The sequence below is a fragment of the Mus pahari genome, chromosome 23 (genome assembly GCF_900095145.1).
Source record: "Mus pahari chromosome 23, PAHARI_EIJ_v1.1, whole genome shotgun sequence".
Classification (NCBI taxonomy): Eukaryota; Metazoa; Chordata; class Mammalia; order Rodentia; family Muridae; genus Mus; species Mus pahari.
In genome coordinates, this window is record NC_034612.1 from 13,246,526 (window position 1) to 13,261,525 (window position 15,000).

General features: G+C 48.7%; 1 protein-coding gene across 1 annotated transcript in view; it reads left to right on the top strand.

The window, feature by feature from the left end:
* The window catches only part of Wdr66 (WD repeat domain 66), a 66,691-nt gene that overhangs the window by 23,649 nt on the left and 28,042 nt on the right, over positions 1-15,000 (top strand). Inside the window, exons 8-14 of the mRNA XM_021187174.2 lie at positions 685-917; positions 3,662-3,856; positions 4,583-4,833; positions 5,001-5,152; positions 6,019-6,192; positions 7,477-7,661; positions 14,820-14,934. Coding sequence (XP_021042833.2) covers positions 685-917; positions 3,662-3,856; positions 4,583-4,833; positions 5,001-5,152; positions 6,019-6,192; positions 7,477-7,661; positions 14,820-14,934 — 1,305 coding nt within the window. The remainder of the gene's footprint in view (positions 1-684; positions 918-3,661; positions 3,857-4,582; positions 4,834-5,000; positions 5,153-6,018; positions 6,193-7,476; positions 7,662-14,819; positions 14,935-15,000) is intronic.

The following is a 15,000-nucleotide window of genomic DNA, read 5'->3' on the forward strand; positions in this document are numbered from 1 at the left end:
TGGAACTCACTTTGTAGACCAGGCTGGCCTCGAACTCAGAAATCCACCTGCCTCTGCCTCCCGAGTGCTGGGATTAAAGGCGTGCGCCACCACGCCTGACATTGCATATTCTTAAGTTAAGGGCTGAAACAATTTCTTCTGATGGAACAATACCTTATTGTCAAAGGACATCAGGGTAATTATTTTGTTTTTCACCTAGAGCATACTTCTGCTTATGTCAGACTGTGGGTTTAAAGGACTCTAGGAGAGAAGCTGGACAGGGAGAAGCAGTAATTAGGCATTCTCTTGGTGGTGTTAAATAGTATCATCGGTGGGTTGGAGAGAGGGCGCGCTGGTTAAGAGCACTGGCTGCCTTTCCAGAGGATCTGAGTTTGATTCCCAGCACCCACATAGAAGCTCAAAACTGTCTGTAATTCACAGCCCCACACAGATTTACATGCAGGCAAGACACCGATGCACAAGAAATGAAAAGAAATAAATAATCTAAACAGTGTGACTGAGCACAGCACATGGTCCTCACTCAACTCAGGAGCGTTCCACCTGTGGCTTTTCAGCCATTTCTGTTTTCCTGTCCTGTTGTATTTATATTATAATTCTATAAAATGCCACACAGATACATGTTTTGGTCCTATTATCATCATTATGATTACTGACTGTGACTTATAACCTGTCTTCGAAACACAGACGTTCAACAAACTTGTGGGGAAATTCAGCCAGTCTGTCTTTCACTTGAAGTTACCACAAGTACTGTCGGCAACAAAGGAAGGGAAGCTAGTCGTCTGGGACATCCATTATCCATCTTCCTCCTCCTCCTCCTCCTCCTCCTCCGCCGCCGTCTCAGCCTTCCCTTTCATCAAGCCTCGTAAACTGGTCCATTTACAGAAGGAGGCTATCATGGTGCTCATGACAGTCGACAGGTAATGAGTCTGATTAGAGAGGATCCTGGTGAGATCACAAATGTATTGTAGACCTCTGACATATATATATATATATATATATATATATATATATATATATATATATGTGTGTGTGTGTGTGTGTGTGTGTGTGTGTGTGTGTGTGTGTAGTATATTATATATATATATGTTTACATAGTTTTCTCCCTCTAAATCCCTCCCATCTACCCCTCTTTGCCCTTTGTGAATTTCACGGCCTATTTTTTTTTTTTAGCTGTTGTTACATCTTATGCAATGTATATTTCTAAATGTATAGATACAACCCACATAGTCTGTATGTTGCTGCACACAATTTTTGGGCTGGGCACTCGGTACTGGATAGCCAGCCAGGGGTTCTTCCTGGGCATGACTGTTTTCCTCAGCATCCCCAGTGCCCATGGTTCTTTGTTAAACCCCTTTTGTTTATAGATTCATTAATGCATAAAGTGTTTCTGGGGAGAGTTGTAATTGACCAAGGGCATTAGCTTCCTCTCAGGAGAAGAACTGAGCACTTTGAGGTTCTCCTCTCTCTCTCTCTCTCTCTCTCTCTCTCTCTCTCTCTCTCTCTCTCTCTCTCTCTCTCTCTCTCTCTCCTCTTTTGTTTTTGGTTTATGGTTTTTTTTCCAAGACAGGGTTTCTCTGAGTAGCCCTGGCTGTCCTGGAACTCACTCTGTAGACCAGGCTGGCCTCGAACTCAGAAATNCACCTGCCTCTGCCTCCCGAGTGCTGGGATTAAAGGCATGCACCACCACGCCCGGCTCCTATCTCTTTTTCTTATGTGCTATTAAAACCTGTTTCATACCCCCAAATTTCATACATTAAATTTAAGAAAACATGGCAAGAGGCTGCTCTTGCAGAAGACCAGAGTTCAGTTCTTCACATCCACAGGGCAGTTTACAATCATCTATAACTTCATTTCTAGTGGATCCAACACCCTCTTCTAACCTCTGAAGGCACCAGGCATACATTGGCACACATTCCTATACGTAGGCAAAAACTCTCATGCACATAACCATTTTTCAAAATCTAAAATAATTAAAAAAAATAGAACTCAGATAGTTTTGTTAGTTTGCTTGCACAATAGCAATTACATATCCTGTATTGGAGTTTTTGGTGGTTTTTTTTTTTGTTGTTGTTGTTTGTTTTTGGTTTTTGTTTTTTGTCTGCATGGCTTCTTGAGACAAGGTCTCATGCCTTGGCTGGGTCTGGTCCTAAGCTTGTCTTCCTGCCTCACGTCCCCGAGAATCCCTAAGCGTTCCCTTAGATCGTGTTCTACCACCCCAACGTTCATATTGCAAATGTGCAATTCTTGGGTCTGAATTAAGCACTGATCATGAAAACCTGACGGTTCCAGCGCAGTCCCTGTGACCCACGTAAAGGAGGAAGCCCAGAACTGACTTTCCGGCGTTATCCTTTGACCTGCCGTGCACACACTATGCACTCCTGTCCACACCCCAATAACTTTATAAGGCTTTCATGTACACTGCTGGGTACATGTGGAGCCCTAGGTTAAAGAAAAAGACAAACCAGCCGTCATTAGTGTGTTAGAAACGTTTCTGGGAGCTGCCCTATGGCTGGAGCCCATTCACTTCCCCCAGTGCAGCAGGGGCGCTGGACAGTCACGGCATCCGTGCGCGCCATCCGCTCTCGCGTGCCTTTACAAAGAGGTGTACAGTCGTCATCTCAGAGGCACGAGAAGACGGATGCTGTGTTAGAGCATAGACGGATGCTACACTCGACCTTCAGTTAGCTTCAGGGTAGAGGCTTTGAAGACCAAGCCTGACTTCCCACTCTCCCATACTAGAGGGCTTCCCAAACACTGGGCGGGCGATGCCGATTCTGCCCAGCAGAGGGCAGTAAAGGCAGCCCTAGCCAATTACTCTGCCCACCTGCCTTGCTTATTAATCAGAAATCTCACTTAATCAGCTTGCCTGACATCCGAGAAAATTTATTCTTTCTCCCTCTGTCATTAGAATTCTTTAAAAAAAAAGATTTTTTTTTTAAAAAAAGCTCTCCTAGGATGGATTGGAGGGCTGGAAATAAATGCCACATTGTCAGCCGGTGGCTGGGCCACTGTCTTTGCCTGTGAATAACAGGGTGTGGCTTTGTGATGATTCTAACAGCAGAGTCTTCCTAGAAAGCAGACTGTGTCCCACTGCCCAGCGTCGGTGATGTGGGAGAGGTGTTGGATCGCTCTCCATGGTCACCTGTAGTTATATGAGAGTGACTGTGAGTCAGTCACCCAGCCACAGTAGGAACATGCCATTCACATTAGGCAACGCTGGCTGGGCTCCTGTGTACTGTAGACATGGAGCCCAGATAGCTATAAGTGGTATTTGTTATATACTTACAGTAAAAGGTTTTTTTTGTTTTGTTTTGTTTTGCTTTTTTCCCCCAGGACTGGGTTTCTTTCTTTATCCCTGGCTGTCCTGGAACTCACTCTGTAGACCAGGCTGGCCTCGAACTCAGAGATCCACCTGCCTCTGCCTTCTGAGTGCTAGGATTAAAGGCGTGCATCGCCACTGCTGGGTTTCCAGCAGATCTCATAACTTCTCTTTAGCCTTGGAGATGTAAAATGGCGTTGCAGTAAAGGCAGCCTCATTGGGCGGCGTGGCATGGGATGTCACAACACATGGGCTCCAGGGCCTGCTGCAGTTAGACTACGTTCCATGGATGTCTCTCGCCATTAGTGCTATGGAACAGCCTGGCGTTCTTCTCTATTTCAGCTACATAGTCACCGGTGACATTAAGGGCAACATTAAGTTCTACGACCACACCCTCTCCGTGGTCAACTGGTATAGTAACTTCAAACTGGGCGCCATAAGGACCCTGTCCTTTTCAAAGACCACACCAAGCCCACCGACCGAGAAGTCCAACCTCCCCACAGACTGCACTCTAAGAGGCGACCTTTTCGTTGTCAGGTGAGCCCTTAGCGAATCTAGTCATCTGAACGACTGAGAAATGACTGGTGCCCCCTTCCGTTTGCGTGCAGTGCAACTCTTGTTCCTAGGAGATAGAATTGAGGGAACGCACCTTCCTAGTTAGTCTTAGAGACGGCTCCGTGCCTGGCTGCATTTAGTATTGGATTTTTTTTTTTTAAATTAATTGTTGAGGACTTTACTATCTAGAAGCCGGAGTAACTGGAAGCTGGGTAGCTTTTATGCCTGGGTTCCCATCTCTTACTGCGCCTGGAGGAGTCTTTGGCTGAGGGTTAGCCTCATTTCTCAGAGCTAAGCTTGTCCTAGCCACTGAGGGTAAAGGCGTTGTGGTAATTAATAGCCATAACATTTCAAGACTGAATTATCTGTGAGTCTGCTTAATTATCCTTGCTGTCTTTACAGGCACGGCCGTACTTGGGCACCCAACTCCATATTTGCATACACAAATGAATATTTGCATGCGTAGATTAGCTAATTGTCCATCTGCATACTGAATGACTCAATTTACATGTGGGAGAGCAGGCTTTTTTTTTTTCACTTGCAAATGGAGGCCGTTGGATGTTGGTAGTATATTTTTGGAGATGTTGGGTTAATAATGTCACCAAATTATAGAGGACAAAGGCGGTTCACGGGCAGCCAGAAGCAGAACGCCTGGCGTGGCCACTCCCTGCACACGCCGATCCTCTTGGGTCTCTCCTTGGCAAACAGGAATTTTATCATTGGGACGTTCGACGCCACCGTGTACCACATGACCGTGGATGGCACCAAACTGGAAAAGCTCTTCGTGGAACCCAGGGACGCTGTCCATGCCATCTCCTGCCACCCGTACCAACCCCTCATTGCAGTCGGGAGTGTCTGTGGGATGATCAAGGTGTGGGACTTCGAGAAGAAGGTCTACCTGTTCAGCAGGACCTTCGAGAAGGGGCTCGGAGTCCAGTGTCTGACCTACAACCCCGAAGGTACTTGGACTCGCAGCAGGTTCCACGATACCCAGAGGGACTGTCCCCCGCCTCCCAAGCCACCTCGCTTCCAGTTCCCCTGTGGAGGGTTTCCATTCTGCTCATTGCTCCAGACTTACCCTCAGGGAGTACCTTTCCTCTCATCATTCTTGGACTTGTCATTTCAGGAGCCCTGCTCGGAGCTGGATTCACAGAAGGGACAGTTTATATTCTTGACGCGATGTCTTTAGAAAATGAAAGCCCGGAGCCCTTCAAATATTCCAAAAGCAGCGTGTCCCACTGCTGCTTCTCACACGACTCCAATTACATGGCGACGGCCGTGAGTAGCTCCCTCTGCTCAGGGCTCGAAGGCTCAAGGAGTCTGGGGACAGGGGGGTTATGTCCCAGTCAAGCTGTGACCCAAAGGGAAGGGGGAAAAGGTTGGCGAGGTAGAACTTTTTTGCGGACAGAAAGAAGCAGTGCCTTAGGACAGTCAGACTTGAATTCTGCAGCCCCAGGGGCTGGCCCACAGTTGGGTTTCTGGGACCCCCTTCTCCATAGCCCATCCTTCATCCCTCTGATCATTTTGACAAGGACGTCTCATCATTGATTGGTCTCAATGTCCTTCCTCAGGGTTTTGGATTCAGTTCCTCTGTGACTAGGGTGTGTGATCTCAGAGAAATGGTTCTGACTGTCTCCTGGTCTGCCTTTCTGTCAGATGTGGTAGTGGGGGGTGGCGGTGGTGATGAGGAAGGTCCTCATTGAGCCACCTCCCCCGGCATTCTACTCATATACAGCCTGGCCTCTGGCTTGTACACACAGCCCTTGTAAGGACCAGAGCTGTCCTGGTACCCGACATGGACACCAGCGCCCCCTGCAGGCTGCTCTCTGCCACTCTGCCCTGTTTGAGTCCTTTTTATTTTCTGTAGCTAGACAAAGTAGGGAGGACAAAGGCAGAAAGGCTCTCTGCTTTCCATGGGGAACTGGGGAAGAGAGATCGAGTCTGACGTCACACCTCCCCCCCTTCTACCTTGATCTACGTAGCCTTAGTCTCCCAGCCTGCAGAATGGGCAGGCATTACATTTCCTACGAATTCCGCTGTGCTAAGATTTGTCTGGATCATGTATCCCGAAGGCAAATGAGCCTGAAGACCCTCAGTCCTAGGTCCTAAAGTTAAGGGAACGACTTCCGCTCTTGCTCCCTTAGGACGTCAACTTCACCGTGGCCGTCTATGGAGTGGTGGTCAAAAATGGACAAAGGGTCTGGGAGTATTTGGCAAGACTTCGCTCTCACCAAAACAGCATCCGAAGCCTCCTGTTCGGGGTCCACCTGGACAGCAATGAGCCCAGGCTGCTGAGCCTTGGGAAGGACAGATTCTTGGTGAGCTCTTCAGCTTGGTTGGTCTGATTGATCACCAGCACCGTCCTCCCTCCCCTCCCTCCCCCTCCCCTCCCCCCCCACCTTATTCCATTTCTGGCATCTTGTGTAGACCCCACCTATAACATGAGGGAAAAAAATGACTATAAGGTAAAGTCTCACAGATTTTTTTTTAAAGATTTGTTTATTTATTATATGTAAGTACACTGTAGCTGTCTTCAGACACACCAGAAGAGGGCATCAGATTTCGTTACGGATGGTTGTGAACCACCATATGGTTGACTGGGATTTGAACTCAGGACCTTTGGAAGAGCAATCGGGTGCTCTTAACCGCTGAGCCATCTCGCCAGCCCCAAAGCCTCACAGATTTTTTTTTCCCCACATTGGCATCTCTGAGGTGATACGTCAACGTGGCCCAAGTCTGAGAGCAGTGGGTGGTTTTTGCCACTCCATCTCTCCAGGAAGCTGAAGCAGGAACTCAGGGTAGGAACCCCGGAGGCAGGAACTGAAGCAGAGCATGGAGAAGCGGGGCTCACTCAGCTACTTTCTCATACAGCCCAGGCCTCCTTTCCCCTGGGCCGTGGCCTCAGGCCAATCTGATGCAGACTGAGATTCTTTCTGGAGGTTCCCTCTCTGCTATTTTGTATCAAGTTGACAAAGGCTAAGCAGAGCAGTAGGGCAATAGGCGATGTTATCAAACTAAGGAAATCAGAAGCACTCATAGCGTCCCCCCCACCGACCAGCAACATCCCCCCTTACCTCCCTCTCCCCTTCCTGCTTCCCTCCACCCAGTCTTCTTGCTCTTTTCTCTGCGCCTGGGCCTTGTCTGTACTAACAGGCTGGTTTGAGCAGGCTGCTGCTAATCAGGCACCATCAAGTGCTGGGATTTAGGTTGAATCTGTTCCAAAGATAACAGGCAGTGCAGAAGTTTACAGTCAGAGTTCAGGTTCGGGGTTGGTTGGGTTTAGACTTAAGTTTGCCCTCCACCACATCTTGTCCGTGTGTCCCTAAGCAGGCTACCCTTAACGTCTGTGACACCTGTTCATGGATGGGCCTGCGTGCCCATGAGAGACGGCACTGCTGAGAATTGGGATCCATAGGCACGATGGTTTAGGGTGCTGGGCCCACCATGCTGGCTACTGTGAGTGTTTAGTGACGGTAACACACAGATCTAGAGTCAGAAGAACGTCCCTTAGAGATGTTAGAGGCTGACACCCAGGGCTTGAAGCTTTTCAGCCAAGCTTGTCCTCCAGTTGGTTCCTCGTGTGTCCACATGCTCCTCCTCAGATCGAGTACAATCTTGTCAAAAGCTGCAAAGACCACCTGGATGTCCTGGACATTCACCGGACAGACCAGGGCAACTACCCAACCTGCATGATCTGGTACCCACCGCTCACCAGGGAGCTCTTCCTGCTCATCTGCAACAGCGGCTACAAAGTGAAGCTCTTCAATGCCACCACGAAGATGTGCAGGTGAGCGAGCGCCAGGGCATCCCACCCATGTGCCGGCTCCACCCGTTTCTCAGTCCCCAGCTGCTAAGAGCTTTGGGATAGCGTCAAGCGTCATCAGCATCCTTCTCCGAGGGAGAGACCGAGTTGCAGATAACATAAGGCATATTCACCCAAGGGCACACAGTCAGGCCATGCCTGCAGAAGGGTACCGACCTGGGGTTCTTGCTCTAAGGCAGGTTCCAGGGAGGTAAGGAATGGAGAACTTGGTGCCCACGTATCTGCGCAGAATCCAGGACATTGGGTGAAGTTGGTGCTCCAAACCTTTCCCATACAGGAAAGAAACCCAAACCAACTATTTTTAACAAAACACCCCCAAGTATTTGATTTTTGTTGTTGTTTTGATTTTTTTGAGAGAGGGTCTCACTCTATATTCCTGTCCTCTGTGTCCCATGACCTAGGATTACGGGTGTGTGTCCCCACACCCAGCAAGCATGTCTGATTTAAAAAAAAAAAAAAAAAAGACTTATTTATTATATATAAGTATACTGTAGCTGTCTTCAGACACACCAGAAGAGGGCATCAGATCTCATTACAGATGGTTGTGAGCCACCATGTGGGTGCTGGGAATTGAACTCAGGACCTCTGGAAGAGCAGTCAGTGCTCTTAAGCGCTGAGCCTTCTCTCCAGCCCATGTCTGATTCTTTTTTATGCTATTTCTCCAAGGAGTTTTAAGCCCAGATGAACACATTCATTTACTCATTCATCCCTTACCTGGACCAGGCAATGCTCCAGGTAGTGAAAGTCGGTCCAGACAAAGCTGTCTCATGGGACAGACACTTAAGTGATGGGGACAACATTCTAGTAAGTAGGCTGGGGGTGGGTGGGTGTGACAGGTGCTGTGCATAAGGACTGGAAAGACAGCATGTGGAGAGGGAGTTCCTGGGGGCAGAGGGGCTGCTGCCTTCAAAGAGTGCCCAGCAGGCTGGGGGTGGAGATTAGGGGTCAGACTCCCCTGGAAATGAGGCCAGCAGAATTGTAAAAGTGGGAGAGAGAATCGCCTTTCCTACACACCTTGAAGACTGAGGCCCGAGGAACCAGGAAAGCGGGATGCACCTTGAGTGAGGGGGCAGGGGGCAGTGAGGAAGGAGAGATCTGTCAAATCTAAGGCAGGTTGGAGATTGTACTGCACACCGAGCACCTGAATTAGACTCTTCATCTTGTGGAGGCCAGGACAGAGGAGGTTAAAGCCCTGAGGCAGGAGACTGGAGGGAAAGAGGAGATGAAGGGTGCGGACTCTGCCCTTGGCATCCAGGCATCCATCTTTCCCACAAAGGCGTCCCGCTGTTGGGGGTAGATAGGGTTTTCAGTCCTGGGAGCCCCAGGTTTCCCTCACCTGGGACCCTGACAATGTGGGCTGTCCCTGGGACAGGACCACTTTGTCTGCAGCTGCAGAGAATTGTCCCTCTGAGGTCTAGGGAGGCTCCCTAACTTCTGGAGAACCCGTTAGACAGGCAAGCCAAGACTCAGCCTACGGTACTTGCTCTGACTCTGCCCTCTACTAGGACTCGCACAGGGTCAGACCCGGTCAACCCTGTGGGAAGGGAGCCTCTCTTCCAGTGATTGGCTGCCAGTGGATATGGCTGGAAAGAGTGGTGAAGGGGGAATGTTTGGGGATGTGGGGAGGAAAGATGGTAGCCTCAGCAGCAGAATGCCCAGCTCAGAGGCTCTGAGGGAGCCCCGAGTTTTAACTGGTTGGTTGGTTTTAGCTTGCTTCTGTGACAGGGGACTTATTCTGTAGCTGAGTCTCCGGAGTGCTAGGGATATAGATGCGTACCATCATAGCTGACCTCGATCATGCCTTCGGTCTCAGAGGAGATTTCTAAAACTCCACCCCCCCACTCCCCACCCCACCCCCCAACCCAAGCTCTTTCCTGTTTGGTTTGATTTTTGTGGGGTTTTGTTTTTGTTTTGTTTTTCTTTTGGAGCTGTCTCATTTTGTAGCCCAGGCTGGCTTTAAACTTACAGCCAGCCTCCTGCCTCAACCTCTCAAAGGTCGGGATTCCAAGCGTGAACCAGCTCCCTCCTACCCACTCCCCACAGACCAGCAACCGCTCTTTTCCAAGGAGGAGGAGGAAAATGACCTCATCCTTACATCCAGGCAGGAAGTAGAATCTGGCACAGTGTTTAAAATCCCTGAGAGCGCGTGGAGCTTCTGGAGGCTCTCCTTCCTCCCTCTTCAGGGGACACACTCTCCTGAGCAAAGACCATCCACAGAAACCCGCAGTCAGCCCCTAGGAACTGGATTCACAGGGTGGGAGATGCAGGCATGGCATGTCTCAAGCTTCAAGCACCCGCCAACAGTTATTCACCAGCAAAGACAGACAGAGGCTGCATTGAGTCCTGTGCACATGCGTGTGTGTGTGTTTGTGTATGTACTGTGTGCGTGTGTTTCTGCCTATTGATCATTAATCTGAAGTTAATTCAAAACATCTTTTAAGAAAACAGTAGGGCTGGAGAGATGGCTCAGTGGTTAAGAGCACTGGTTGCTCTTCCAGAGGACCTGAGTTCAATTCCCAGCACCCACGTGGTGGCTCATAACTGTAACTCCAGTTCCAGGGACTCTGACACAGAAGGACATATAGGCTAAACACCAATGCACATAAAGTAAAAATATATAAACCACTTAAATAAAAATAAAACTCAAAAAAAACAAAACAAAAAACAAAAAAAAACAAAAAACCGCCAGGCATGGTGGCACACACCTTTAATCCCAGCACTTGGGAGGCAGAGGCAGGCAGATTTCTGAGTCGAGGCCAGCCTGGTCTACAGAGTGAGTTNCANGACAGCCAGGGCTATACAGAGAAACCCTGTCTCGAAAAACCAAAAAAAAAAAAAAAAAAAAAAAAAAAAAAAAAAACCTATAAAAAGAAGAAATGGCTCTTTAGGTAAAAAGTACTTGCTGCAGGAGTCTGACTGTGGAGAACTGGCCCCTGAAAGTTGCTCCTTGACCTCCATACACATGCCCACGGCATGTATGCGCCACCCACTGCGCTACCCACTCCCATCATATACAATAACAAAAAACAAAATTAAAAACAGACACTATCACTTGTAACTTTAATTTTTTTTCAAATCCTACTTTTAATGATGATTCTTAAATGCTTTAACCTCCCTTGTAGCCCACCACCCACCAGAGGTAGTGGAAAAGAAAGGATACGGGGGAAGTGGACCTGTTTAGAAAGGTTCTTTGGAGCAACTCCTGTCTGCGTTGTCTGGAAATCCGCAGTTCAGTTCACAGGTTAGCAGGCAGCAGCAGCTCAATCCACTCGGAAACATCTCACAGATACACCAGCAGTCCAGTTTTGGTAGCAGCCATGGTGACACGACCTAGCAGGACAGCCAGGCCTCAATCTAGGCTTGAGTCAGCAGGAGGGACCAACAGGAACACCAGGAGAAGTTCTTGGCTGTGCCTCTCTCAGGGAAGCGAAGATCAGCAAAGATGTGAGACCCACAAGCATTGCCCTCTCCAAACACCACGTGTCCTCCACGGGGCTTGCCTCAGTATGATTCTTGCCTCAGCATGTTCATCCAGTCAGCCTGAGTCCACAGAAGCAGTAAGAAACTGCAGCACACCACCAGATAATTTTTTTTTTGGTGCATTTCTCTCTATGGAGTCCCGACAAATGCAGCTCATCTCTGCAGTGTAAGGCACACCAATACATGAGTGTTGTTAGCAAAAAGTCCTTCGTCATGTGTCCTTTCACGTGCTTGCTTTAGCAGAACATCCTCTCTCCTGTGTCTGCTTCAGTGGAACGATCCTTCACATGTCTGCCTGAGCCTCTCACACCTGTGTCCACTTTAACGAAACGTTCCTTCACATGTTTGCCACAGCAAAATGCCACTGGACAGATTTTCCAAAGAACCATTATGTTTCCATTTCAATCACTTCTTAGGGTCTTGGCTAAACTTGAGTACCGAAAATAACTTAGGAAGGTTGGAAGTCAAGTTCACAAAGCACTTAAATGAAGGGCATATATAGCAGTGTGTAACCACCACCTCTTCCGGTAACTCCAGAACGTTCCTCTCCTTCCAAAACAAGAGCCCCTCGCTTACAGCATCTCTTGGGTTGGAGAAATAATAAGTCTGGTAACTACTGTTCAACTGGGGAGGAGTTGCCCTCTCGTGATGAACCAAAAGAATATTAGCGTGCATTTTAGAATGTTTGAGAGGATCTAGAAAGGCAGCTCTCCTTGGCCATGGAAGGCCAGTGACCACAGGAGCAGATGCTCAGCAGCCTCTCTCCATAATGCAGATGAAAGCAAGACATCATTTTCTACAAATGGGATTAGTAAAGACAAAAGTGATTGATGGTGCTGAGCGCTGGCAAGGGTATGGAGAAGTGGACTCGCTCGCCCAACCACTGTTGGGGGGGAGGTGTGTGCAAATTGGTGTAACCTTTGGGGAAAGCAATTTGTCACCCTCTGTTAAATTTTATATCCTCCGACTTCTAGGAATGGAGCCTGTGGAAGTGCCCTGCGCTTATGCCAAGGCATAAGTAAAAGGATCTCTTGTTGAGAAATATGTTTTGAAATGGAAGCAATCCAAAATGTCTGTTAATAGGGCATTGGTTAAGTGATATCTTGTCAGTACACCAGAACACAATGGCGCTTTTAGCGAAGGGGGGAAACCAGCAACGAGAAAGCTGTCTATGCAGTAGTGTGACAGCATCCCCAAGAGATGAAACAAATTGCCAAACAAACACGACTAGTTTAATTCTCTCTTTCTTATGAACTCATGTGTATGTTGCCTTTCGGTGAGTCGTATATACCCGTGCCTTTCTTGGGATAGGACACAGCATCGTAGAATGTGGATCTTATATTTTACCTATATCTAAAGGTCTGAATCTTTGTTAAAACAATGAATATAAAATGCCTTTCGGTCAAAATGAAGAGATAGGAACTTTGTAAAATCAGCAGACAGGTTGACTGTCACTGGCTGACAGCTACATACGATGTGCCAGGAACTGTATGGAGCACTTGGGTTTTTTTTGTTTTGTTTTTGTTTTTTAACTGTATTCACTAAACTGTGCAGTTCAAGATGCAACCATCGCATCCAAAAGGGCTGGGGATTTGGTTCAATTAGTAGAAAGCTTGCCTCCCATGTACAAAGTCCTGGGTTCAATCCCTACTACCTAGTCACCCAGACATGCATGCATCTAGTGCCTGCACTTGGGAGGTAGGGGCAGGGAGGACCTATCTTTCAAGGCTATCCTCAGCTCCATAGTGAGTTCATATCAAAAAGCAAGAAACAAAAGACAAACTCTGGCTCCGATCAGTAGACGCGCCCCAGCCGTGCCTTTCTGTGTCCCCAGAAGTCACTGGCCTGCTCCTGTCCACATACACATCTATTCTGCGTATGGGAACACAATTTCATTTCCCTGGAGATTGATTCATACAGCACGTGACCTTTCGTGCCTGACTTCTCTCGATTAACGTGTTCTTCAGATTCATCCACTTCGTGGCATGAACCAGTGCCCTGTCACGGCTGAGCGTTGGCCCTGTCCTGTCCATCTGTCCATCTGCTGGTAGTGATAGACATTTTTTGTATTGAGTCCATTTTGTAGGGGTGTGAGCGTTAGGGTGTAGGATTTGATGTTGATGTGCGTACATATATTTTCCCGAATGGCCCTCCCATTGGCATTTCTAGGTTGTGGTAGTGACCCTAAGACTATTTATTTCCACAGTCCCTGCCCCAAAACAACTTCCCCAACCGGGGACAAAGATCCCAGTCTTTCCAAGCCACATCTCAGGGCTCTTAGAGCTCTGTTCTCCTGCCTCTACCCACTTGCCGACACGTGGACAGCCTCAGGAAAGGCATTAGCTGATACACAGGGTACCTGGCAGGCGCTGTAGTGTCCCAAAGCGCTGAGTCTCCAACAGCCCAGAAGAGAAAGCCCACCTTGCTCTACCTCCATGTCTCTCTCAGTACCATTGTTTATGCTCCTTAGATCCATGCCCCCGTTTTCCTGCTATCCAATACTGTTCTCTCTGCTTCTGATCAGTAACTCTGAACACAGCTGCCCACCCCTTCAGGAATACTTTGCTCCAGACCCTGGGACTCCGTGCCGCCTGTGAACTTCACCTCACATCAACTTTTCGTCTCTGGTCTCTGCCAGTCTGTGTCCTCAGTAGCAGGGCCCACAGCATGCACATGTCTGCATCCTGACACCTTACCTCATGCCTGGCATGGGGAGGTGCTCTCACCAGGCTGCCTGAGTGGTAGGATCCAGCACTGACATATCCCGCAAAGGGACCTCACCTTAGTGCTTCAGTCAAGCCACCCAAATTAGAGCAAGCTGGATATAGTGGCATGCACCTGCAGTTGCAGCTAGGTAGGGGACTGAAGCAGGAGGCGCTTAAGGTCAGCTTAGGTGAGCTAAAAAAAAAAGGACATCTTAAGTAATGGAAGGAGAGGACCACCTCCCGAAAGTTGTTACCTGACCTCCACCTGTACACACCCCTACACATGAATACAAAGATGTAATAAGACATTTTGAAGTCAGTGGCCCGACCAGCGTCATTACAACTCGATGCGCCTATGGTTCTGGTGAAGTGCAGTGCAGTCACACAGACCTGTATTTAGGGACGTTGGCAACAGAGGGTGGCATCTCATTCCGGTCTGTGGGCCTGCCATCAAGGAATCTCGCACATCCCGCCCAAGGCATTCGCAGGCTTTTTTCTTGTCTGTTGTTCATAGACAATTCCTTAGGGCGCAATGGAGAAAGAGAGAGAGAGAGTCAGCGCACTGCCATGCTCTTCACATCTTCACAGTCAGGGTCCCCCCCTACCCCTCTCCAGCCCCCTAGAGCATTTGCTGTTGGGATCCCAGGCTCCTTGTTTACAGCGGCCTCTGGCAGCGCTTGAATGACAGGCTCTTAGGTAGGGATTAGCTGAGTGACAAGACAGGAAGTTCAGAATCGCAGATACATAAGGAGTCTGGCATGACAGTGCATGCCTGTCACCCCAGCCCTCAGGGGGGCTGAGGCAAGGAGGATCTCGAGTTCTAGGCCAGCCTGGTCCTCACAGCAAACCCCAAACAACAGCAAAATGTATGTCAAGTCCAGCCTTAAAACATACATTGAAGCTTAAGGAATTTATATTCTCTTTCCCCCCTGTACAGAAAGACGCTCCTTGGACCGGCGTATGGGTCGCCTATCGAGCATGCGCAGGTGCTCCCCGTCAAATCCACGCTAGAGCTGCAGAAGCGATACTTGGTGTTCATTAACAAGGACAAGGTAGCGGGCCTCCCTCTTCTGCCCCTGCAAGATGGCTATGCACTGGGTCTAAAGAGCAGGACACCC